The sequence below is a fragment of the Muscardinus avellanarius genome (genome assembly GCF_963383645.1).
Source record: "Muscardinus avellanarius genome assembly, chromosome: 12".
Lineage (NCBI taxonomy): Eukaryota > Metazoa > Chordata > Mammalia > Rodentia > Gliridae > Muscardinus > Muscardinus avellanarius.
In genome coordinates this window covers 14,552,585-14,577,849 of record NC_137798.1, presented here as the reverse complement: position 1 = coordinate 14,577,849, position 25,265 = coordinate 14,552,585, and the positions used below count along the sequence as shown (strand labels likewise).

Below are 25,265 nucleotides of genomic sequence, written 5' to 3'. Positions count from 1 at the left end.
CTTGAGTCAGCTTTGTAAAAAAACATAACCCAACATGGATAACTATTTTACTTCCTCTATACTTTTAACTGAAAACTTCTTTACAATTTTCTGAATTTTTTGAAAAGTGAAATAAGTCTCCATACAACGTACATTTATGAACACTCAAAAAAGCATATTTACAGTTTTTGGCCTTCACTTAATTTTTTTCAAATTCTCTTTTAATTATAATCTCTCACAGATAATTTTAAAGTCCTTTTGAATAAGATTCTTACTGGGGAGGAATAATTAACAAAGAAGTATAAGTACTACAGAAAATACAGAAAACATAAAGGAGGAAATAAAAATCACTCTATTATCCAGAGACAACTATTTTTGGTACTTAGCTTCCAGGTGTAGGTTTCTTCTCAAATATAAGCATAGTGAGAGAATAGTTCAAAAATATATGAACATAAAACTAAAGTAAGTATAAATGCCCCAACTGCCCAAATACACTTACAGGTCTGTCTCCAGTAAAGGTAAGATTTGTCCCATTCTCCTTAGCCTGGAAACATTACAAAAAAGATAAGAAAATTAACTTAGAACTTTTTACTTTGCTTTTAGAAATATAAAGGACATAACGAACACAAATGCATAAAGAAAGCAGTTACCTCCTGTCTTTCTCCTAGAAGAGGAAGGCGAGGCACAAAATCCCCGGAGAAGCTCTAGAAAACACATATAAAGCTAAGATATATTAACAGCAAAAAATGTAGCTCAATATTCCTAGAAATGTTTAAACCTAAACATAATACTCAACAGTCAATACAAAGTATAGCACTGACAGACAAAAAACCTTCAGTTAACCAATAACAAGTGAGTAAAACCCTGCTGAGAACTAAGAATATTATCAAACCAAATTTGCCACTCAGTTTTTCTTTAAGATATTAATTTTTGTGTGTGTGTGGTAGTGATATTGGGGATTGAATCCAGGGGTAGTCTACCTCAGGAATACAACCCTAGCCCTATTTCTTCTTCTTTTAATTTTGAAACAGCATCTTACTAAGTTGCTGAGGCTAGCCTCGAACCAGCAATCCTGTCTCAGCCACCCAGGTGGCACATTGAAGAATGACAAAACCTGCTGTTAGCAATGGTGCACATCTGTAATCCCAGGATTTGGGAGGCTGAGACAGGAGGACTGCAGGTTTAAGTCCAGCATATGGTAACTTATAGCAAGACTTGGTCAAAATAAAAACAAAAACTTCCTCCTAACTGTATACATAAGGATGACAAGACTTGAAGCCCTAAAGCTACAAATACACAAGAGGTGACCCTAAGACTCCTGACTCTAAAGTCCACTGTTCCTTCTACCATAGTACACTCCACAGCAGTTAAAAACAACTACACTAATCACTCATCTTACCAGCTATTGGTAGATGAGGCATCATCCTTCCTAAGTAACTAGACTGTGTAATTCAACTCTTACATTAGACTGGAAAAGACACCTTACCAATAGGGGTGTACATCATGACCCTGGGAAGGTTATAGCAGATCTCAAATAGGAAACTTCAGCCAACCATGGTGGACACGCTTATAGTCCCAGTACTTGGGAGGTTGAGACAGGAGGATCACAGGTTCACGGCCATCAGCAATTTAGAGAGACCCTGTTTCAATGTCAAGAAATAAAATAGGGGTGGCCGGGCATGGTGGCGCACGCTTGTAATCCCAGCATTTGGGAGGCAGAGACCAGAGGATCACGGTTCACAGACAGCCTCAGCTACTTATTGAGGCTCTTTGCAACCCAGTGAGACCCTGGTTTGAATAATAAAAAGACTAAAAAATAGGGCGGGGGTGGGGGGTAGCTCGGAGGTAGAATGGCCCTGGGTTCCATCCCCAGTACCTAAGGAAAAAAAAAGAAAATAGGGCTGAGGGTTTAGCTTAATTTGGGGTCATTTTTGCATGTGTGATGTACTGAGGATTGAACCCAAGTCCTTGAGGAAGTGCTCTACTACTAAGCTTGATCCCCAGCCCCTCCACAGAAAATTTTACGTGCAGTAAGGATAAAGCAAAGACTATCATTATTAAATCTATTTTTTTTTGGGGGGGGGTGATACTGGGAGTGGAACCCAGAGGCTTTCTACCTCCAGGCTATACTCCCAGACCTATTTTCTATTTTATTTGGAAATAGGGTCTCACTAAGTTGCTGAGAGCCTCACTAAGTAGCTGAGGCTGGCTTCGAACTTGTGCGATCCTCCTGTCTCAGCCTCCCAAGCGCAGGGATTACAAACATGTGCCACCACGCCCGGCTATTAAATCTATTTTAAATATCTATAATTTTTTTTAATTTTTTGGTGGTACTGGGGGTGGAACCCAGAGGCTTTGTACCTCCAGGCTATATTCCTAGACCTATTTTATATTTTATTTTTTAACAGGGTCTCACTAAGTTGCTGAGAGCCTCACTAAGTAGCTGAGACTGGCTTCGAACCTGTGCGATCCTCCTGTCTCAGCCTCCCAAGTTCAAGGATTACAAGCATACACCACCATGCCCGGCTAAATAGCTATTAATTTTTTTGCTATCAAAAAATTTGATGTTAGTCAGGCATTGTGGTGCATGCTTGTAATGACAGTATTTGGGAGGCTGAGACAGGAGAATCACAGGTTTGCAGCCAGTCTCAGAAAACTTGTTAGGCCCTCTATAACTTAGTGAGACCCTGTTTCAAAATAAAGAAAATGAGGCTGGGGGTAGCTCGGAGGCAGAATGCCCCTGGGTTCAAAAAAAAAAAAAAAAAAAAAAAAGATGTTAAATCCTATTTCTAAGAAAATTAAATTTATCACTTGTGTGATTATATATATGTAAAATATTAAGATATTCATTTCTTTTATCCTCAAAACACAGTATGAAATTCAGCCTTAAGACAGTGATAACCTATAGTCTGATCTACAGCAATAAAATCTAAAATCCTGATTTTTTTTTCTGGGGACATATTAATTATATGAGACAAGAGAATTAAACTTTGAAGCCAAGTATAAGGGCATACACCTATAGTCCCAGTACATGGAAGGCTGAAACAGGAGAATCAGAAGTTCAAAGCCAGCCTCAGCAACTTAGGCTCTCAGCAACTTACTGAGACCAGGTTTACAAATAAAAAAATTGAGTTGTTCAGGGCTAGAATGGTAGAACACTCCGCCTACCATGATTCTGCAGTAGGAGGGGGAAACAAATTGAGGTGTTAAATGTCCAATGACAAATAAATTGATAAGTGAAATGAAAGGGAGTAAAATACTGATAAACGCTGTGACATGAATGAGCGGTAAAAACATGAAAAGTAAAAGATCCAGACCATAAGAACAAGAGCTGCATGACTCTACTTATATGAGGCATCTAGAATGCTCAAATTCAGAGGGGAAAAGAGTACAATGGTGGTTGCCGGGGACTGGAGTGGGTACGAGCCACTGTTCGTGGGCAGGAGGCATCAGCTGGGACAATGAACGTTCTAGAGATGGACAGTGCTGACGACCACACAACAAGGTGAATGCACTTAATGTCACTAAATTGTACACTTAAAAAGAGCTAAAATGGTCAATGGAGATTTTCCACAATAAATAAAAATTAGGAGTTTGCTTTTAACACACAACGGACAGTACATCTTATCTTTAATGAGATGATCATGTAAGTGTTATTTTTAATGAGATGTCATGTAAGCTTCCAACTTATTTTTCCTTTAAGAAATAATTGGTGGATGGAAAGTACATCTAAGTAAAAATACAAACATTATACTTTTCACCTCTTCTATTTCCCTCCAACCACTTTCAAAGACTACCTGTGCTTTAAAGAGCTCACTGCAGTTCTGGAACAATTTTGATGATGTTTGGTATTTCCCAGACAAGCTGCTTTTCTCCTTAAATCTTTCAAAATACTTCTCTTCTTCTGTCTGGAAAAAATAGAAGATTAAAAAGTATTTAACTTGCCTGTCACAAATATTAAGAAAATAGCAAATAAATCACCTATAGTACAAATATAATTTTGAGTTTACTTTTTTTTTTTGGTACTGGGGTTCCTGGAAACCCTTTTACCTTCGGGCTACACTCCCAGACCTATTTTTATACTTTTTTATTTGGAAACAGGGTCTCTTAAGCCAGTGCGGCTGGCTTCGAACCTGCACGATCCTCCTGTCTCCGCCTCCCAAGCATGGGAATTACAAGCATGCGCCATTACGCTCGGCTTGAATTTACTATTTTAAAAGTGAATCGCATCAGAGACCATATTACCACATTCAAGAATCTAATGTAATGCATAATTCTAGTCTTTGGTTCATAAAGGATCATTGTCTTAACAATTCAAAAATGATGGAAACTGTCAGAGTTCAGAATGATTTTTTTTATTTTTTTGTGATACTAGGGATGAAATCCAGGAAATTCTACCTCCAAGCCACACTCCCAGCCCTATTTTTTAATTTCTTTAGTCTTTTTTTTAAAAAGGGTCATACTAAGTTGTGGAATCTAATGTAATGCATAATTCTAGTCTTTGGTTCATAAAGGATTGTTCTCTTAATTCAAAAATGATGGAAAACTGTCAGAGTTCAGAATGGTTGTTTTTTTGTGTGTGTGTGATACTAGGGATGAAATCCAGGAAATTCTACCCCCAAGCCACACTCCCAGCCCTATTTTTTAATTTCTTTAGTCTTTTTTTTTTTGAAAAGGGTCATACTAAGTTGTGGAGAGCTTCACAAAGTAGCTGAGGTGGCTATCATCGAACCCGTGACCCTCCTGTCTCAGTCTCTCAATTACCAGGATTACAAGCATCACCACACCACAGTCACCACACCAGGCTCATTCAAAGTTTTGTGTTTGTTGTGGTGGTACTGGAGGTTGAACTCAAGAGCATGTACCTCTTAGCTACATTCCTAGCCCTATTTTATTTTTAGTTTGAAACAGAGTCTAACTTTCTGAGGGCCCAAGTTGCTGAGGCTGGCCATGAACTTTCGATCTTTCTGTCTCAGCCTCCCAAGTACTGGGATTTCAGGCATGTGCCATGATTTGGCTCAAAGAGTTTATGTCATAAAAATATATTTAAAAGAGCTATTTGAACAATTTAAAAAGAGTTGTTTGGCAGCCAGAGGTGGTACTGCACACCTGTAATTCCAGTTCTTGGGAGGCTGAGACAGGAGGCCTGCAGGTTTGAGGACATCCACACAGCAACCTGAGAGACTCAGCAACCCAGAGACCCTGTTTCAAAACAAAAATAAAAAGGGCTGAGAGTACAGCTGGGAAGGAGAATGCCCCTGGGTTCAAATTTCAGTACTGAAAAAAAAAAAAAAAAAAAAAAGAATAAAAAATAGGGCTGGGGGTGTAGCTCGGAGGTAGAATGCCCCTGGGTTCCATTGCCAGTACCACCACACACACAAAAAAAAAGTTAAAAAGGGGCCAGCACAGACAGGCATGATTGTGCACACTTGTAATTGCAGTACTTGGGAGGCTGAGACAGGAGGATCTGGGTTTGCAGACAGCCTAGCTACTTAGCGAGGCCCTCCACAACTTAATGAGACCTTGTTTCAAAATAAAAAATAAAAAATTGGGCTGTGGGTGTAGTTCGAAGGAAGAATGCCCCTGGGTTCAATCCCCAGCACCACAACAAAAAATAAAATAAAATAAAATAATAGGGCTGGCCGTGTAGCTCAGAGGTAGCATGCCCCTGGGTTTAACCTCCAGTACTAGGGGAAAAAAATGTAAAAGAGGGGCCAGCATAGCCAGGCTTGATAGTAGTACATGCTTATAATCCCAGTAAATGGGAGGTTGAAACAGGAGGATTGCAGGTTCAAGTTCAGCCTCAGCTACTTAAGAGAGGCTCTCAGCAACTTGTTAAGACTGTTTCCAAATAAATATAAAATAGGTCTGGGTGATATAGCCTTATTGAATGTTGGTATAGAAACAAAGAAAAAAAATCCCCAATTACATGACAAAGTCTTTAAAATATCATTACCATTTCCAACTATATATCTCTATGAGGTCAGGTTTTAAACATATACTTCAACCAAAATAATATATCACAACAAATCAAGTAATGAATGAGACACAAGAATCTAGCTGTCTTATATTATGCCAAATTTTATTCAGAAAGATCTAAGTCAGTGTGGTGGCACACACCTATAATACCAGCTACCTAGAAGGCTGAGACAGAATGATCAAAAATTTAAAGCCAGCCCGGGAAACTTAGCAAGACTCTGTCTCAGAGTAAAAAAATAAAGTAAAATAAAATAAAATAAAATGGATTGGGGAGCCAGCGTGGTGGTGCACACTTGTAATCCCAGGATTTGGGAGGCTGAGAAGGACAGTAAATAAGACAGGATAGTACTGAGACAGTAGTGGCCAGCCTCAGCTACTTAGTGAGGTTCTTTGCAACTCAGTGAGAAAAATACAGAATAAAGAATGTTTCTAGCCGGGTGTGGTGGGGCACACTTGTAATCCCCGCGCTTGGGAGGCTGAGACAGGAGGATCACACAGGTTCGAAGCCAGCCTCAGCTACTGAGTGAGGCTCTCAGCAACTTAGTGAGACCCTGTTTCCAAATAAAGTATAAAATAGGTCTGGGAGGATAGCCTGGAGGTAGAAAGCCCCTGGGTTCCACCCCCAGTAGCACACCAAGAAAAAAAAAGAATGTTTCAAATTAAGAATAAAAAATAGGGCTGGGGGTATAGCTCAGAGGTAGAATGCCCCGGGGGTTCCATCCCCAGTACCGCAAAAAAAAAAAAAAAAAAAAAAGGGGGAGAAAAAGGACTGGGGGTGTATATCATGTATATCAGTGGTAGGACACTCTTGGATTCACTCTCTGATACCACAAAGGAAAAAAAGAGATATCAACAAAAATGCAAAATGATGCTACTCTTCTGTTCTTTTTTTTTTAAACAGTTATTTTCATTGAAGTGAGTAATGAGTTACAACTTATTTTCTCAGTTCTAATTTTAAGAGAAACCCACATAAAAAAGGCTATTTAAATCTATGGTACTTTTTAAAAACATTAAGTTTTCAGACCAAAAAGTTTGAGAACTACTGATATACCCAGTTTGCAAATTAAGAAGCAGGGATTCAATGTCATTTCTGCTCCTCCATAACTACATGATACTCTTTTCCTCAATAAATTTAAGATGTTAAGACATCTCAAAATGTCTTTAGATGATCTCTAAAGTTTAAGAAAAGTGAGCTGGGCGTGGTGGCGCACACTTGTCATCCCAGCATTCGGGAGGCTGAGACTGGAGGATCGCGGTTCGCAGACAGCCTCAGCTACTTAGGCCCTCCACAACCTAGTGAGGGCCTGTTTCAAAATAAAGAATTAAAAAATAGGGCAGGGGGTATAGCTCGGAGGTCAAATACCTCTGAGTTCCATCCCCAGACCCACAAAAAATAAATAAAGTTTAAGAAAAGTCTAAAATTGTATGTCACTTACCTTGAAGTTATAGATTTCATTGTAACAATCAGCACTTTTCAGAAACCAGGTTACATTCAAAGACAGATCACAAGGTTCTCCATCAACTATAAAAGAAACATTTTAAATAAAAGATATTTTAAATATCTTAAATAAAAGATAAATATTTTAAATAAAAAATAAAAGATGATTCCCTGATGAAGCATTTTTCCTCAAAGCATATCCCTTTTAACAACTATATCCTACTTATTTTCTACCCTAAACTGAGATACTCAAAGACCATCCCTTCTCTAACATAATAGAGTAGTAGAAGCAAAAGGTTATTAATAGATATTCTTCAGATGAAAGTACTGTTAGCCAGGCATGGTGGCACACACTTCTAATTCCAGTACTTTGGAGGCTGAGGCAGGAGGATCACAGGTTCATAGCCAGCCTCAGCAACTTAGTGAGACCATGTTTCAAGATAAAGAATGAAGCTGGTGTGTTGGCACATGCCTGTATTCCTAGTACTTGGAAGGCTGAGACAGGAGGATAGCAGTTTTGAAACCAGCCTCAGCAACTTAGTAAAGCTCTAAGCATCTTAATGCAACTCTGTTTCCAAATAAAAAAATAAGGCTGGGGGTGTAGCTCAGAAGTAGAATATCCCTGGGTTCAATCCCCAACACCCCCCACAAAAAAACATAAAGAATGAAATAGGGCTGGGGCTGTAGCTGAGAAGTATAAGGTTCCTGGGTTCAATCTCCAGTACCAAAAAAAAAAAAAAAAAAGAGCATTCACAGAAAAGAATAGTAGTTAAGCAAATATTTAATCCTTTTGAAATTGTGGATCTATCGTATGCCTTAAAACTAAACTCTAGATCTCCACTGAGAAAAACCTAGGAGTGATAAAGGAGTCAGTCTTCTGTTACTCAAATATTTATGTAGCAGAACACAAATATACAAAAGTTTAATAGCACAGTGTTAGGTCAAAGAGAGGAATGGGCAGAAACAACCTTTACAGATCCTAAAAGGTTACAGTCTAGTCGAAGAGACCCACGGGGATATCACAAGGCAATATGCATGACTGTTAAATGGTGGTAGAAAAATTAGTTCTACTGAAGAAATAATTTATGGCTTGAACTATGAAAGACAATAAAAGACTGGATAGAAAGATCAATGACAAAAAGTAAACAGGGCTGGGATGGCAGAGAGCTAAAGCAAGGACAGATGTTAGGTCCCCCAATGTTCACCTTAAAAGAGGTCTCATAAAATCGTGGAAGCGTCATTTAAGTCATTAACCACAGTTTGAAATACAATTTTCTAATAGAGCAAGACAGTATTCTCAAAACTTGAAAATGTAAATCTGACTATGACTGATTAGCTGTCTGACCTGAAGGAAGTCGGTATTCCTCTTTGTCTTCAATTGTAATTTAGGGACAACATACTAAGGACTCCCTACTTTTATGCAAATGTTACAAGCATTGAGTACATTTAGGAATCTACTGGTTCATAACAAAGAGAAACAACCAAATTCTAACTTTCTTCTTTATTTTAAATTGTTTTCTAGAACTAATTTTTAGGGCTGGTGTTGTAGCTCAGTGGTAGAGTGCTTGCTTAGTATCTATGAGGCCCTGGGTTCAATCCCCAACTAATTTTTAGATGAGCAACATATTTTCATAGAGCTCTATTAGAATATGCAAAGCTTTTTGTAATCCCAGCATTCGGGAGGCTGAGACAGGAGGATCGTGGTCCAGCCTCAGCTACTTAGTGAGGCTCTTTGCAACTCAATGAGACCCTGTTTCAAAATAAAGAATAAAAAATAGGACTGGGGGTGTTGCTCGGAGGTAAAATGTCCCTGGGTTACACACAAACACAAAAAAGGCAGCAAGAACACATCCCCTATATAGAAGATTTGCAAGGTAATTCAGCTGCAAAAAATATTACTGTTTATGTTAAAAGTCAATGAAACAAAGCTTAGAAGTCTGAATGGAACACCTTATGAAGCAATGAAAATGGTCCTCCCTATGCCACGGAAATGATCTGACATATCCACAAAGATTACAGGAGAGACCTCAACTGGTAACAATGAGAGGCACAGAGGTGACAGAAAAGGTGACGCACTAAGTCCCCAATCAATGAAATGGAGATGATGTAAAGTATCCAGCTGCTTTAACTTGAATATCATTAGATCAAAACAGGTGAGATAAAGGCTGTATGCAACAAAAGGATAGAGTAGTTGTCAGGATGTGCCAAGAGACACAACCCTGCTATCCCCAACAGTTACTGCAACCTAGTAAACCAACCTGGCAAGAAAAGCCAGTGTGTCAGAAGAGGCTTTACTGACATCAGATTTCAGCCATTAGTCACGTTGTGTTTTCGTGGGTATGGTGGATTCTTCATGGAAACCCTACCAGCTCCTTTCACCCCTACCAGAATGCAAGCTCAATGAAGGAAGAAAAACTTTCCATCACTTCCCTGCTGTCAAATAAAGAATCCCACACACCAAGTACTTAGCAACTACTTAGTAAACAAAGGAATAAAATCATCCAACTACGTCTTATAACTCTGCACATTCGTGGAGAGAGGCATGTTGAGAAGTGCACATCAAAGCCAGGCATGGCTGTGCAAGCTTGCAATCCCGCCAGTACCTGGGAGACTGAGATAGGAGGTTCCAGGACAGACTTAGCAAAGAGTGACACTCTTATTAACCTAATGAGATCCTATTTCCAAATAAAAATAAATAGAGCAGGGGATATAGATTGGAAGTAGAATACCCCTGGCATTTCAATCCCCAGCTCCAAAAAAAAAGTACACATCAATGACCTGGATTTTTATCCCTTACCTTGAAAGAGTTGCCATCACCATTTATTCTCTACAATAAAGCTAGTCTCAGAACTAAAAAAGGAGCTTTACTTTAGTATACAATGGGATACTTTAGATTCAGATACAGTGGTTGTCCCACTAGAAAAACTGGTTTTGATCTATTTAATCCCTACCTTCCTGCCTATTACCTCTGGACTTCCTCTTCCTCAAGGTGCTTGAGTACTCCCTTAGTAAATAAAAGATCTACTGAATATTTTGTTTTCTGAGCCAATGGTCTGACAAACCTAAGTCCTGTTTCAGTGACTAACAGACATACAACAGTAAAATCAGTGATATCTGACTCAAAACAGATTAAAACACCATGCAACCAATATAATTAAATATAATTCAACTGAGACAAGATTAAATATATATTCTATATATAGTGATATATCTATCGACATATATTCAATATAGTATAAAACATACATCACATGTAATATGTGATGTACAGTAAAAAGGAAAACAGTTATTATATTATTTAATGAGAAGACCTTAGTAATACTAATTACTTATACCTAATTAGTGCAGGGTTATTAAATTTCTGAACTTAGTTGGGCGTGGTGGCACATGCTTATAATCCCAGCATTTAAGAGGCTGAGACAGGAGGACCGAGGTTCACGGACAGCCTCAGCTACTTAGGGAGGACCTTTGCAATTCAGTGAGACTCTGTTTCAAAATAAAGAATAAAAAATAGGGCTGGCGGTGTAGCTCAAAGGTAGAAAGCCCCTGGGTTCCATCTCCAGTACCACAATAAATACATAAGTGAATTAATTATTTAATTACTGAACTTAAAAATATAATTGCAAGCCAGGCATGGTGGTGCACACTTGTAATCCCAGCATTTGGGAGGCTGAGACAGGAAAATAGCAGATCACAGACAGCCTTAGCTACTTAGTGAGGCCTTTTGCAACTCAGACTCTGTTTCAAACTAAAGAATAAAAAATAGGCTGGGGTGTAGCTCGAAGGTAGAATGCCCCCAAGTTCCATCCCCAGTACCACAAAAGGAAAAAAAATACACACACACACACACACACACACACACACACACACCTGTGTGTGTGGGTGTATGTGGGTGTATGGCAAGTAGACTAAGGTAGGAAATAGGTAACTTAAAATTTTATCTACAACTTTAAAACACTCAAACATCTTAAAATTCAACAACTCACATTTCAGAGAGATAGTGGTATTTCTGAAGAGAATCTTTCCAAAACTAAAATAATTTTTCCCCTGCAAAGAGAAAGATAATTAGCATCAGATCACTTTCCCAAGACAAAATATAACTACCTAAATTCATAAATATTTAAGTTAGTATTATTTTAAAAACTAATTTTATTAGTGTATTGGTATTTACATCAGGTGAGGTTCAGTGTGAAATAATCTTAACAACAACAAAAACCCCATTAAAATCTCTCCTTTTAGTAAAATTCAGTCATATTCAAACTTAGGGATTTTGTTCCATGGGCAGATGTGATCTCCCCCCCCCCCCAAAACACACACAGACCATACAGCAAGGAATCCAGGAAGGAGGGTTCTAGACAGCTCAACTTAAATCGTGGTGGGTCATGCCCCTTAATCAACTCATTTCCTTTACTTACTAATCACTGCCCAGAATTAGCCAAACGTTTTATTTTTCAATTGACAATGTTATGAACAGTTTTCTTTTAAAATGTAGGACTGAATTATTAATCGTTTTGGTAGCAAGTAACAATCTCAAACTGAGAACCTGAAGATCCTCACGAAATGAATGAAAGTTACATTTGCTATATAAATTTACAATGAAAGCTGGCATGGTGGCGCACCCTTGTAACCCCAGAACCTGGGAGGCAGAGACAGGAAGATCACAGGTTCGAAGCCAGCCTCAGCAGCTTAGTGAGGCTCTCAGCAACTTAGGGAGATCTTGCTTCCAAATAAAATATAAAATAGATCTGGAGGTGTAGCATGAAGGTAAAGACCCCTGGGCTCCATCCCTAGTACCACACACATATACACATACACACACACACACACACACACACACACACACAATAAGTGAGCAGAGGAGAATGGAAAGCATGGCCAACGCATGGTTTTTATAGGACTAAAACATTTTTCTCGCCTTCCTCTGACTCAAATGAGATTTAAAACGCGGGAAGGGCAGAATAAGTCTACTTATAAAATTAATTACCCAAATAAAACCCATGCCTGACCACATTACAACTGGTTCTTGCACTTTAGCTATTCCCCGGCTAAAAGACACTTAAAAATACGTAGGCTTCCTAATCACACTGCAAATGTCAGAGTAACCATTTCAAAATTTAAATGAAATCGAACTACCTCGAAAGTAGGATTACGCAGGAATAGTAAGCTGCAGAGAAAAAGGGAAGACGCCTCCTTACACAGCCCTCTTACATCTGTACAAACCCCGGCCTGGCGTCCCTGGACTCCACGAGCTTCACCTGCAAGGAGCCCATTCTCTAGCCAGCCATCAAGTCTGACCCTCTCACGTCGGTTTGCGCTGCGAGTTCTGCGGCTGTCGGGCGCCCTGCCGGCCCTCCGCCGCCCCCACCCGCGGCCCGGCCGGCACCCCGCAGGACGCGGGCGGACGGCGCCTTGCTGGCCCGCTCGGGCCGCCGTACCCCGCCCGCTCCTCGGGCTGCGGCCCCGTTCGCACTCACCGACGGTATCGGAACGTGCCACCTGGACCGGTCGGCGGCGGACACCGGTGCCGGGCCGGCTCCGAGGAGCGACGGCGGGAAAGGCTGGGCCCCCAGAAGAAGAAGAACGACAGGCCACCCTCGAAGCCACGCAGCCGCCGCCATCTTCACCGCCAAGGAACGCCTGGCGAAAGCATTTCACCTCCTTCCGGTTAGCCCCGCCCTCTTTTGCTCCGCCCCGCCTCTTCCGGCTCTGCTCAGAGGGCGGGGTCATCCGGGTCCTCGAAACCTCGCGGGATTGGCTGGCTTTGCGACCCGGCTGCCCCGCCCTCTCGCGGTGGTCCCGGCTCCCGGAGACCTCGGGCTACTGCGCACGCGTCGTCCCGCGGCCGCCGGGTGTCTGGGGCTGGACTGACGGCTGTCAGTCGGTCCCGTCTCGGACTCGCCCTCTCTCTCCGGCCCCTCGGGGAGACCGAGGAGGAGGCAGGTGTGGGGCGGAGACGTCCCTGGCGAGCCCTCCGGCGTCGGGGCCGTGGAGGCGAGCGCCGGAGTTGGGCGGCAGTGGCGCGGAAGCGACTCGGGCCGGATCGTGAGGCCGACGCGCCTTGCGAGGCCCTGAGGCGCGGAGGGCCGCCGGGGAGTGCGGCCGGGGCGCCAGCTGCCCGCCCGGAGCCGCGCAGAGCGGGCCGAGCTCCCGCGCCGCCGGCCTCGCCCGCCCTGGGTTTCGACCCTCCGCGGCTAGAAACGGTTTCCTTCCTAATAAAAGCACGGTCCTCAGCAGCCGCCCGCAGTTAAAAAAAAATGCCAAATAGATTCCGGTAGCAATGCTAGTTCGCACCTGGAAAACTCCAGGAGCAAGAGTCAAGGTTTGCCAGTCCTTGAGAATCTGGAGGAGACCACCAGAAACTGATGGTGAAGTGCTGGTCGTCATTTAGAAAGACGCTCCTTGGCGCCGAGCCTAGCTCCGCCGAGGCCCGAGAGTCCGAGCCAGCTAAGGGACACGGGAGCCATGGAAGCACCTGAGAAAGAGGAAATCAGGTAAAGACCGAGGCCACTGGAGGAACTGACCCTGAAGGCAGGTGTTTTGTTTTTTTTTTTAAGTCGTACTGGGGGGCGTTCTACCTCAGAGCTACATCCCTAGCCCTGGTTTTGTTTTTTCTTAGAAACGGACTCAGTAAATTGCTGAAAGTTCTAAGTTGCAGAGTCCGGCCGACCACGAACCGGTCATCTTCCTGTCTCAGCCTCCCCCTAGTACTGGGATTACAGGTGTAGATCAGGATGCAGGTAATAGTTTTACTCAGGAGTTAGCTGATAATAGCTAGCCTCATAAAATATCCAAAGGCTGTTTAAATAACACTAACAGTGGGAAAGTTGCAATGACAATTCCAACACATGAATTTCAAGTATGTTGTCGATTTCCAACTTCAGCTATACCCACCTCTTTCTGTGTGGTTCCAGGGTTTATTCTTCAAAACTGGACGAAGAAGACTGCAGGGTCTTTGCAAACTTGATTAAAAGAAGCGACAGCAGGTTTAATAGCAGTCCCAGTACTTGAGAGGCTGAGACAGGAGGATCACAGGTTTGAGGACAGACTCAACAAGTAGTGAGACTCAACCAAGGGAGACCCTGTTTCAGCTGGGGATGTAGCTTGAAAGTAGAATTCCTCTACGTTGAATCCCCAGTAATACACACACACACATACACACACACACGAAACAGTGACACAAAAACAAGTTTAACAAAGGATTTAATTACTTCCATGATAAACCAGGCGTGATGAATGGTCCAATCCTGTAATCCCAGGACTTGAGAGGCTGAAATAAGAGAATATCAGGTCTGAGACCACCTCAACAGTTTTGTTGTTGTTGTTGTTGTTGTTGTTGTTGTTTTGGTGGTACTGGGGGTGGAACCCAGGGGCTTTTCTACCTCCAGGCTACACTTCCAGCCTATTTTATACTTTATTTGGAAACAGGGTCTCACTGAGTTGCTGAGAGCCTCACTCAGTAGCCGAGGCTGGCTTCAATCGTTTGCAATCCTTCTGTCTCAGCCTCCCAAGCACTGGGATTACAAGTGTGCACCACCAAGCCCGGCCCCACCTCAACAATTTAGATAGACCCTGTTTCAAAATAAATAGAAAAAAGCAGCTGAGGGTGTTTATTGGTACTGAGGATCAAACCCAAGGGCATTCTGCCACCAAGTTACACCACCAGACCTACTCTTTTTCTTTGGAAACAGGGTCTTACTACATTGGAGATGGCCTCTAAGTTGCTGAGGCTGGCTTTGAACCTGTGATCCTCCTGTCTCAGCTTCCCAAGTACTGGGATTACAAGCATGTACTAACGAAACCTGGCTGTGAGACCCTATTTCAAAAAAATAAAATAAAAAGGAGCCAGGTGTGGTAGTACACATCTGTAATCCTAGTACTTGGAAAACTGAAACAGGAGAGTCACATGTTCAAGTCTAGCCTTGGCAATTTAGTGAGACTTTGCTTTAAAATAAAAACAAATACAAGCCAGGTGTGGTGGGGCACACTTGTAATGCCAGCATTTGGGAGGCTGAGACAGGAGGATCCCGGTTTGAGGACAGCCTCAGCTACTTAGTGAGGCCCTCTGCAACTCAGTGAGACCCTGTTTCAAAATAAAGAATAAAATCAGGCTGGGATGTAGCTCAGAGGTAATATACCCCTGGGTTCAGTCTTCAGTACCACACACACACACAGAAAGAATCCCCCTGGGTTCCATCCCCAAGACCTCAAAAAAAAAAAAAAAAAAAAAAAAAGCACTGCAGAGGCTGAGACAGGAGGATGGCAGTTTAAGGGCCAGTCTTGGCTACTTAGTGGGGCACTTCACAATTTAGTGAGACCCAGTTTCAAAATTTAAAAGAAAAATAGGGCTGGGGGGTGTAGGTCAAAGGTAGAATGCCCTTGGGTTCAGTTCCAGTACTGCAAATAAATAAATAAATTTTAAAAATAAAAAATAAGCCATGTGTGATGGCACACACTTGTAATCCCAGTACTTGGGAGGCTGAGACAGGAGGATTACAGGTCCGAAGCCAGCCTCAACAGCTTACTGAGGCTCTCAGCAACTTAGTGAGACCTTGTTTCCAAATAAAATAAATAAAGGTCTGTGAGCGTAGCCCAGAGGTAGAGGCCCTGGGTTCCATCCCCAGTACCACAAAAAAATAAAAGTGAGAGAATTATTTGCTTTTGGCTCTGGTTTCTTTAGGGGTTTTGTCCTTTGCTCTTTACTGTTTAGGTCATTTTGTGGGGAAGTACTAGGGATGGAACTAGGGGACTCTACCTCTGAGCCACGCCCCTACCCTATTTTATTCTCTATTTTGAAGCAGAGTCTCAATAGGTTGCTAAGGATCTTGCTAACTTACTGAGGCTGGCCTCCGATCTGCAATCTTTCTGTGTCGGCCTCCCAAGTACTGGCACTACAAAGGTGTACCACCACATCTCGCTGCGGTCGTTGTTGTTTGTGGTACTGGAGAAGGAGCTCGGAGCATTCGTCTGTGAGCTGCAGCCCTGGCCCTTTGGATTCTACTTTCTTGAGTGTAAACAGGGTCTTAACCAGGTTCCTGAATGCCTCACTGCATTGCCGAGGCTGTCATGTGATCTTTTTATCTCAGCCTCCCGAGCACTGAGATTACAGGTGTGTGCCACCATGCCTGGCCACAGTCATTATTTTTCAAGAACCCTTTCTTTTAATTTTTCTTTTCTTTCTTTCTTTCTTTTTTTATTTTTCAGTTCTGGGAATTGAGCCCAGGGACATTCTACCTTTGAGCTATACCCACCCAGCCGTGTGTGTGTGTGTGTGTGTGTGTGTGTGTGTGTGTGTGATACTGGGGAAGGAACCCAGGGGCATTTTACCTCCGAGCTATACCCCAGCCCTATTTTTTATTCTTTATTTTAAAACAGGGTCTCTCTGAGTTGCAAAGGGCCTTACTAAGTAGCTGAGGCTGTCTGGGAACCCGGATCCTCCTGTCTCAGCCTCCTGAATGCTGGGATTACAAATGTGTGCCACCCAGCCCAGCTCCCAGCCCTATTTTTTATTCTTTATTTTGAAGCAGGGTCTCACTGAGTTGCAGAGTGCCTCATGAAGTAACTGAGGCTGGCTGTGAACCTGCGATCCTCCTGTCTCAGCCTCCCAAGTACTGGGATTACAAACCTACACAACCATGCAATGCTTAAAAAAAACTTTCTTATAAGTGACAGTGTGACAATACTCTTTTTCTTTTGCTCTCAGAGTAATTGATATTTTGTTTTTTAACATTTTTTCTTTTTTTCTTTTTTTTGGTGGTACTGGGGTTCCTGAAAGCCCTTCCGGGCTACACTCCCAGACCTATTTTACATTTTTATTTGGAAACAGGGTCTCCTAAGCCAGCGGGCACGGCTGGCTTCGAACCTGCGCGATTCTCCTGTCTCTGCCTCCCAAGCGCGGGGATTACAAGTGTGTGCTACCACACCCTGCAACATATTTTTTCTTAAAGATTTTTATTTATTCATTTATTTATTTGCAATTGTGGGGATGAAACCCAGGGGGCATACTACCTCCGAACTACACCCCAAGTCCTATATTTTATTCTTTATTTTGAAACAGGGTTTCACTGAGTTGCAAAGGGCCTCATTAAGTAGCTGAGGCTATCGCAAACGGTGATCCTCCTGTCTCCGCCTCCCGAATGCTGGGATTACAAGTGTGCACCACCACGACTGGCTTAACTTGATATTTTTCAAAAGGATATTTTTCTGCAGCACATGTACCGTTGTGTTACATGAAGTTATTGTGTTATGGCAATGACACAATTTTACATTGCAGAATAGATTCCAAAGGTTTATTTTGCATCTTTATGCATAGTTAGAAAAGGTACAAAAACTAGATTCACAAATCTAATGTAAAACATATTTATGAATCTTTCCAAAGGAGTTGAAACCAGAGAACTACAGTAATATATGCGCGCCCATGTTCATAGCAACATAATTCACAATAGCCAAATTATGGAACCACCCGGCTCTCTATCAACAGATGAGTGAATTAGAAGATTATGGGAAATGCACACAATGGAATTCTACTCAGTAATAAAGAACAAAATTATGTCATTTGCAAGAAAATGGAAGGACCTGGAGAACATTATGTTAAGTGAGATCAGCCAGTCACAGAGAGTGAAGGGTCCTATGTTTTCTCCAATCTGCACAAGCTCGGGAGTAACTGGGAGACCAGAGGGACTCCAGATGATGGAGGGGAGACCTCAGTGGAGCCAGGGAGGTGGTGTAAGGGAAGGTAAAGAGGAAGACTGAGGTTGATTAATGAAATACTACCACTGATTATGTGTACATTTGCGAATATACCAACATCAGTCTCAGTACTCGGTGTTGAGAAATGGGGAGGCAGGAGGTTGTGGGGGAGCCCAGCAGTGCTGTGTGCATGTATGTGTGTTATTGTCAATATGATTTACAGAGCTGGGTGTGGCGGCACACGCTTGTAATCCCAGCATTGGGAGGCTGAGACAGGAGGATTGCAGTTCACGGACAGCCTCAGTTACTGAGGCCCTCTGCAATTCAGTGAGACCCTGTTTCAATATAACAAAAAGTAGGGCTGGGGGTGTAGCTTGGAGGTACCGGGTTCCATCCCTATACCACAAATATATATATGATTTACATTATGATGTGAGACTATAATACACCAATATATATATGAATTTTTTTTAGTGTTGAAGATGAAGCTGTGGATAAAAACATTTTCAGAGACTGCAGCAAGATTGCTTTTTATAGGTAAGGAAGGTAAATATATTGCCTAGGTAAAAAGACTTCTGACTTTATCCCAAAATTAATGCTATTTTCTTTTCTTTTCTTTTCTTTTCTTTTTTCTTTTTTTTTTTTTTTTTTTGGTGGTACTGGGATTCCTGGAAACACTTCTAACTCCGGGCTACACTCCCAGACCATTTTATATATTTTTAAAATTGGAAACAGGGTCTCTTAAGGCAGCAAGGCTGGCTTTGAACCAGTGCGATCCTCCTGTCTCTGCCTCCCAAGCGCAGGGATTACAAGCGTGCGCCACCATGCTGGGCATTTTATATATTTACATTTCTTTTTTTTTTTTTTGCGGGTCTGGGGATGGAACCCAGGGGCATATTACCTCCAAGCTACAGCCCCTGCCCTATTTTTTATTCTTTATTTTGAAACCAGGTCTCACTGAGTTGCAGAGGGCCTCACTAAGTAGCTGAGGCTGTCTGCGAACCGCGATTCTTCTGTCTCAGCCTCCCGAATGCTGGGATTACAAGCGTGCACTACCACGCCCGGCTGACATATTTACATTTCTAATGTATTCACTCTATGTTCTAGGTGAAGGAAAGTATATCATTTTAATACAGAACAGGTACCTTACAGGGAATTCTACTTTGAATGCCTGGTCACCTTGTTAAACCACTACATTATATTGGATTTTTTACTAGAACCTATTAAATTACTATTAAAGGGTCCATTTCATGAAAAGAGGGGTAAAAATTAACAAGCTCATAAATGTTGTCTTTCAAAATTATCCCATCTTAATAAAGGAGACAAGACGCCATCCTTTAGCTGTGTTATATTGACATTTTCACTAGTATTCTCATTAGTGCTAATTTTATTAGCATTCTACTAATAGGTGCTCTCAGTATTTTATGAGAGTACTCTCTATGCCCAATTCACAATGACTATCACAGAGTTTTGATGAATTCCATATGATACTGTAGTCTTTTATATGCTGACAGTCACAAACAGTTCACACATCTGTGTACTCCATGTCTGTAGGCGTCAGAAGCTCTCCAAAAGTTCCACCTATCGGGCATTATTGGAGTCTGTCATCACAGGCGATGACAGCACCAGGTTCCAAATCATCAATGACACTGTGAAGGTGAGATGAAAGCAGCTCTCTAATGTGCTTCTCTGTTTATCTGGGCTGCGTGGTATGATGAGATAGGAAAAGAGAATCTGTAGTCTTTCCCCAGGCTGTGAAGGATGGGCTTCAGATCATTGGTATATGAAAAACCAAGTAGGGACTTGTAAAACTAAAAAGAACCTCCAAAATATATTTCTTTCTCTGAGGATTTATCTTAGCTTTGCTGCATAGGTAGGCATTATATATTTTATAGTTCTAAAAGAGCAAAACTTATGTTTTCTCACCTCACCTAAAGTTTATTCATCTTGCTGCAATTTAAGTGTAGCAGCAATTATTTTCTAAGAATTAATACTAAATTTTTGACAGGCATGGTGGCACATGCCCATAACTGCAGTGCATGGGCGGCTGAGGTAGGAGGTCACAGGCTCGAGAATGGCCTTGGAGACATAGGGAGACTCTCGGCAGTCTAGCGAGACCCTGTTCCCAAACAAATAAAAGGACTGGGGTGCGCCTCAGGGTAGAGTGCTCCTGAGTGCAGTCCCGTATAGACTAATTAGGTAATTCTCAGGATAAGTAAAATCCAACTCCTGTGTTCTATAACTTACCTTCTGTATATAAATATTGCATTGCCTTCCATGTGTGTACATACACACACTTTTGTAACTTACCTTCTTAATTTTCTTTCATTATTTTGAATCATCACTAATAGGAGGATGAGATTTGGTAATTTGTTATTTGTTATGTTAAATATCCAAACAGGTTTCTAGCAAATAAGAACAAGACTGTCTAGAAATTCTTAATGTTTTATTTATTTATTTATTTATTTATTTTATTTATTTATTTTGGTGGTTCTAGGGTTCCTGGAAGCCCTTCTACCTCCGGGCTACACTCCCAGACCTATTTTATATTTTTATTTGGAAACAGGGTCTCTTAAGCCAGCGCGGCTGGCTTCGAACCTGCGCGATCCTCCTGTCTCCGCCTCCCAAGCGCGGGGATTACAAGCGTGCGCCACCACGCCCGGCTTAAATTCATAATGTTTTAAACGAAATTTTGTAGCACTCATATCTAGACATTTTGAAATAAGAAGGTTTGGAGGAAAGACCTGGGCAATAATGCCAGTTAGGAAGCTCCAGGGGAGTGGCTTTAAACTGTCACCAACAGCCCTGAGGTTTCCACGGAGGAACCTCAGGGCTCCGTGCAGAGGTGGGAGAGGGCTCACGGCTGGGACCTCGAGCTGCTCCTCACTGTCTTCAGCCCAGATCAGTCTGTTGATTGGATGTCTAGGAGTGCTGATATTAGGGGGGAAACGAAGCCAATAGAAAATACAGCATGAGAAAGCCGGGCGTGGTGGCACAAGCTTGTAAACCCGGTGCTTTGGAGGCAGAGACAGGAGGATCACGCAGGTTCGAAGTCAGCCGCGTGCGCTGGTTTAGGAGAACCTGTTTCCAAATAAAAATGTAAAAATAGGTCTGGGAGTGTAGCCTGGAGGTAGAAGGGCTTCCAGGAACCCCAGTACCACACACACACACACACACACACACACACACACACACACACAAAACAGCATGAGAGCCGGGCGTGGGCGCACATTGTAATCCCAGAGCTTGGGAGGCTGAGACTGGAGGATCGCAGGTTTACAGCCAGCCTCAGCTACTTAGTGAGGCCTCCACAACTTAGTAAGACCCTGTTTCCAAATATATTTTTATTTTTCCAAATAAAAAATAGGGCTGGGGGTGTAGCTTGGAGGTAGAGTGCTCCTGGGTTCCACACCCAGGACCACACAAAAAGTAGTCCCCTTCCTTGTTCTTCCCCACCACTGTGCTTGTCCTTTTATCTCAGCACTTAACATAAAATGATTTATGTAAACTTGGCGCCTCTTTCATCTCCTGTGAATTGCAATCTCTCCAACAATCTAGTCATCACAACATTAAATGCCAAAGAAATGTAATTTGAATCTAAGAAGGCGATGGGAAGTGCTGCAACATGACCCTGTCTAGGGTGTCCCCGAAGCCCCCACGGCCACAGCCTGGGTTGCGTGTCACTCTTCAGTACCAGGTCGCTGCTCAGGGACCCGACGCATTCTACTCTCAAGAGACAGCACTGAAAGTGCTGCTTGGTATCTTCTCTGCTCCTTACCTCTTATCACCTTATATCTCTTCTGTACACATCACTCAGTCAGCTTACCTTCATTATAGCAGACATAATAATAGCAATATAGGTACCCATTTGTAACCCAAACCTGGCCTCACACTTTGTGAAGATTTTGCAGTAGACCAGTGTGGCATGGCACACCAGGTGAGAACCACGGGCTTAAAGTATTCCTTTGGTCTAGATGCAACCTTTGTAACCTGAATCCAGCCATTTCCCTTCTCCTGAGGTTTGCTGCTGTTTTGTTTTTCAAGCACACTCTCTTCACAGTTCTGTTGCTCCCATCTTATCTCCCATGATATGCAAAATTTTAACTAAACTCCCAGCCCCTAAGAAAGTCCCCCAAGCCTATTTGCAGCTGGAAAAGAAACTGTTGATTTTAATGAAACATGCCTCATTTCACCCACCACTAGAGAACCTCAAAGATCATCGCTTTACTCTGTAGTCTTTTGTGTGTTCTGCTGTTCCTCATCTTTCACTCAGCTGGAATTTAGTTACTTTGGTTGGTCCTCCCCACCCCGACTCCGGTGGCGCCAGGGATTGAATCCAAGAATGGCCTACCTCTGAGCTGCACACTCAGCTCAATTTTACTTTTTATTCTGAAACAGGAGCTCACTAAGTTGCTGAAGCTGCCCTGGAATGTGTGCTCCTCCTGTCTCATCCTTCCGAGTACCAGGATTACAGGCATGCTAGTTACTTTGGTTTTAACACCCAATTCTTTTTCTTGACACATCTGAAGTTTATCATACTTTGGCCATATGTCCCAATTTCCCACTCTGGTTTCAGTTTATGCCTATTATCCAGTACAATTATTAATAGATACCCTTTTCAGCCAGGAGTGGTGGTGCACGCTTGTAATCCCAGCATTTGGGAGGCTGAGACAGAATGACAAAGGGTGGACAGCCTCCCCTACTTAGTGAGGCCCTTTGCAACTCAGTGAGACCCTGTCTCAAAATAAAGAAAAAAAAGTAGGTCTGGGGGTATAGAATGCCCCTGGGTTCCATCCCCAGAACCGCACAGAAAAAAAGAAGGTATTTCTTCTGCTTGTAGCCACCAAATGCGTACATAGGTGGGGACTTGTTCTTTCTATTATTGCCATTCTTCTCCAGTCGGCCTGACCTTAGTAATTTAAACAAATACTTTTTTATTATTGTAATTTGTTAGAACAGAGCATCATTGAGGTGCTACAACACATCCTGCCTCATTGGGGTAACACGTTGAAGCTAATCTCATGCACCTGTTTGTTTGTTTGTTTATTTATTTATTTATTTATTGTACTGGGGGTAGAACCCAGGGGCTTTCTACCTCCGTGCTATACTCCCAGACCTATTTTATACTTTATTTGGAAACAGGGTCTCACTAAGTTGCTGAGAGCCTCACTAAGTAGCAGAGGCTGGCTCGGAACCTGCGCGATCCTCCTGTCTCAGCCTCCCAAGCGCGGGGGTCACAAGCATACCTTTCTTTATGCATCTGCTTCTAGATTCCTCTCCTGGTTAAAGTTTATGGTATAGAGAGAAATATTTTCAGGCTTAAAATCAATGAAGAGGCTCCACTGAAACCCAGATATGAAGTCCCTGATGTCCTACCCAGCAAGCTAAGCACCATAAGGTAAGCCAAGGAACAAAATATTTTAGATGCACCTGCTATTGTGTGTGTGTGTGTGTGTGTGTGTGTGTGTGTGTGTGTGTGTGTGTGTGTGTTTTACTGGAGGATTGAACCCAGGGGCATTCTACCTCCAAGCTATACCCTCAGCCGTATTTTATTATTTTATTTTGAAACAGGGTCTCAGTAAGTTGTGGAGAGCCTCATTAAGTTGCTGAAGCTGGCTTCAAACCTATGATTTCCCATCTCAGCATCCCAAGTGCTGAGGTTACAAGTGTAATCTTTTTTTTTGGTGGTAGTACTGGGGATGGAACCCAGGGGCCTTCTACATTCCCAGGCCTATTTTATATTTTATTTGGAAACAGGGTCTCTTAAGCCAGCTAAGGCTGGCTTTGAGCCTGTGTGATCCTCCTGTTTCAGCCTCCCAAGTGCGGGGATTACAAGCGTGCGCCACCACGCCCAGCTCAAGTGAGTAGCAGGTTTTATATATGCCTCTTATTTTGTCTGTTCAAAGCTTTAATCATTTGCAGGATTAGTATTCAGTTATTTTGTAAGATGTTTATCAGTTTTCTATATTACACATTCTGATTTTTGTTCATCTACCATTTTATTTATCATGGGGAGAGGCAGAACTTTGATCCTTCTCATAACAAGTGCAGTTTATTACCCAGACTTCGGGAACAAATAGAGGAAAGCTAATTAACTTATTTACTCAGATTAGCAGCAGGGCTTCAGAGACCTTATACACTAGCCAAACTCTCATGTTGATAATAATTTATGCACTTACACTGACTCACTTTTAATTAAGAGTATTCTCAAAAGTCTAACATAAAATTTTACTTAGAATCAGAGGGAAATTAATAATCAGTGTGTAGATGAAAAAAATCTTTAGGTCTAAAGCATTTTTCAGGTGCCTACAATTTTTCATCAGTTCTCATACTTTCCAGCAAAATTTCAACTCAGGTTTGTTTTTTTGTTTTGTTTTTTATATTGAGGTGGAACCTAGAGGATTTCTACCCCAGACTATACCCCTAGCCCTTAGTTATATTTTATTTATTTATTTACTTATATTGTACTGGAGATTGAACTCAAGGGCATTCTACCTCCTAGCTATACTCCCAGACTGTTTTTCTTATTCTTTATTTTTAAACAGGGTCTCACTAAGTTATAGAGGGCCTCACTAAGTAACTGAGGTTGGCCATGAACCTGCGATCCTCCTGTCTCAGTCTCCCAAGTACTGGGATTATGAATGTGCACCACCATGGCCTCTTAGTTATATTTTTATGTTGAAGGGGTCCTGCTAAGTTGCTGAGGCTGGTCTTGAACTTACAGTCCTCCTATCTCACAAGTATTGGGATTATAGTTATGTGCTACCATGCCCCGCTCACCTCAGTTTGGCTTGTTGATTTCTTTCTTTCTTTTTTTTTTTTTTTTTTTTTTTTTTTTTGCGGGTCTGGAGATGGAACCCAGGAACATTTCTCCGAGCTACACCCCCTGCCCTATTTTTTATTCTTTATTTTGAAACCGGGTCTCACTGAGTTGCAAAGAGCCTCACTAAGTAGCTGAGGCTGTCTGCAAACTGCGATCCTCCAGGTCTCAGCTTCCCGAATGCTGGGATTACAAGCATGGCTTGTTGATTTCTGCTGTGGATTTTTTTTCATATTATGTAACTAATGGAATATGAAATTATGCTAGATGATTTAATTTTCACTATGTCACTACCATTGTGTTATAGAGATCATTTTTCCATGAAAATCTGATAAAAGGCCAATAGATAATAGAGAGAAATTA

At 42.1% G+C, this 25,265-nt stretch overlaps 2 protein-coding genes across 6 annotated transcripts in view; one reads left to right on the top strand and one right to left on the bottom strand.

The window, feature by feature from the left end:
• TMEM87A (transmembrane protein 87A) overlaps positions 1-13,017 on the bottom strand; it is a gene marked incomplete at both ends in the record, with an annotated part of 52,304 nt that extends 39,287 nt beyond the window's left edge. For 4 of the 5 annotated variants that reach the window (XM_080707982.1, XM_080707983.1, XM_080707984.1 and 1 more), the window contains 6 exons: positions 479-523; positions 630-683; positions 3,777-3,887; positions 7,395-7,480; positions 11,383-11,443; positions 12,871-13,017. In XM_080707982.1, the coding sequence (XP_080564108.1) occupies positions 479-523; positions 630-683; positions 3,777-3,887; positions 7,395-7,480; positions 11,383-11,443; positions 12,871-13,014 (501 nt within the window). The remainder of the gene's footprint in view (positions 1-478; positions 524-629; positions 684-3,776; positions 3,888-7,394; positions 7,481-11,382; positions 11,444-12,870) is intronic. The other variant, XM_080707981.1, reaches the window with a different exon arrangement.
• An 841-nt stretch (positions 13,018-13,858) lies between these two features.
• Positions 13,859-25,265, top strand: part of GANC (glucosidase alpha, neutral C) — a gene marked incomplete at both ends in the record, with an annotated part of 77,231 nt that continues 65,824 nt past the window's right edge. Inside the window, 4 exons of the mRNA XM_080706824.1 lie at positions 13,859-13,887; positions 18,557-18,619; positions 19,637-19,739; positions 23,353-23,480. Coding sequence (XP_080562950.1) covers positions 13,859-13,887; positions 18,557-18,619; positions 19,637-19,739; positions 23,353-23,480 — 323 coding nt within the window. The remainder of the gene's footprint in view (positions 13,888-18,556; positions 18,620-19,636; positions 19,740-23,352; positions 23,481-25,265) is intronic.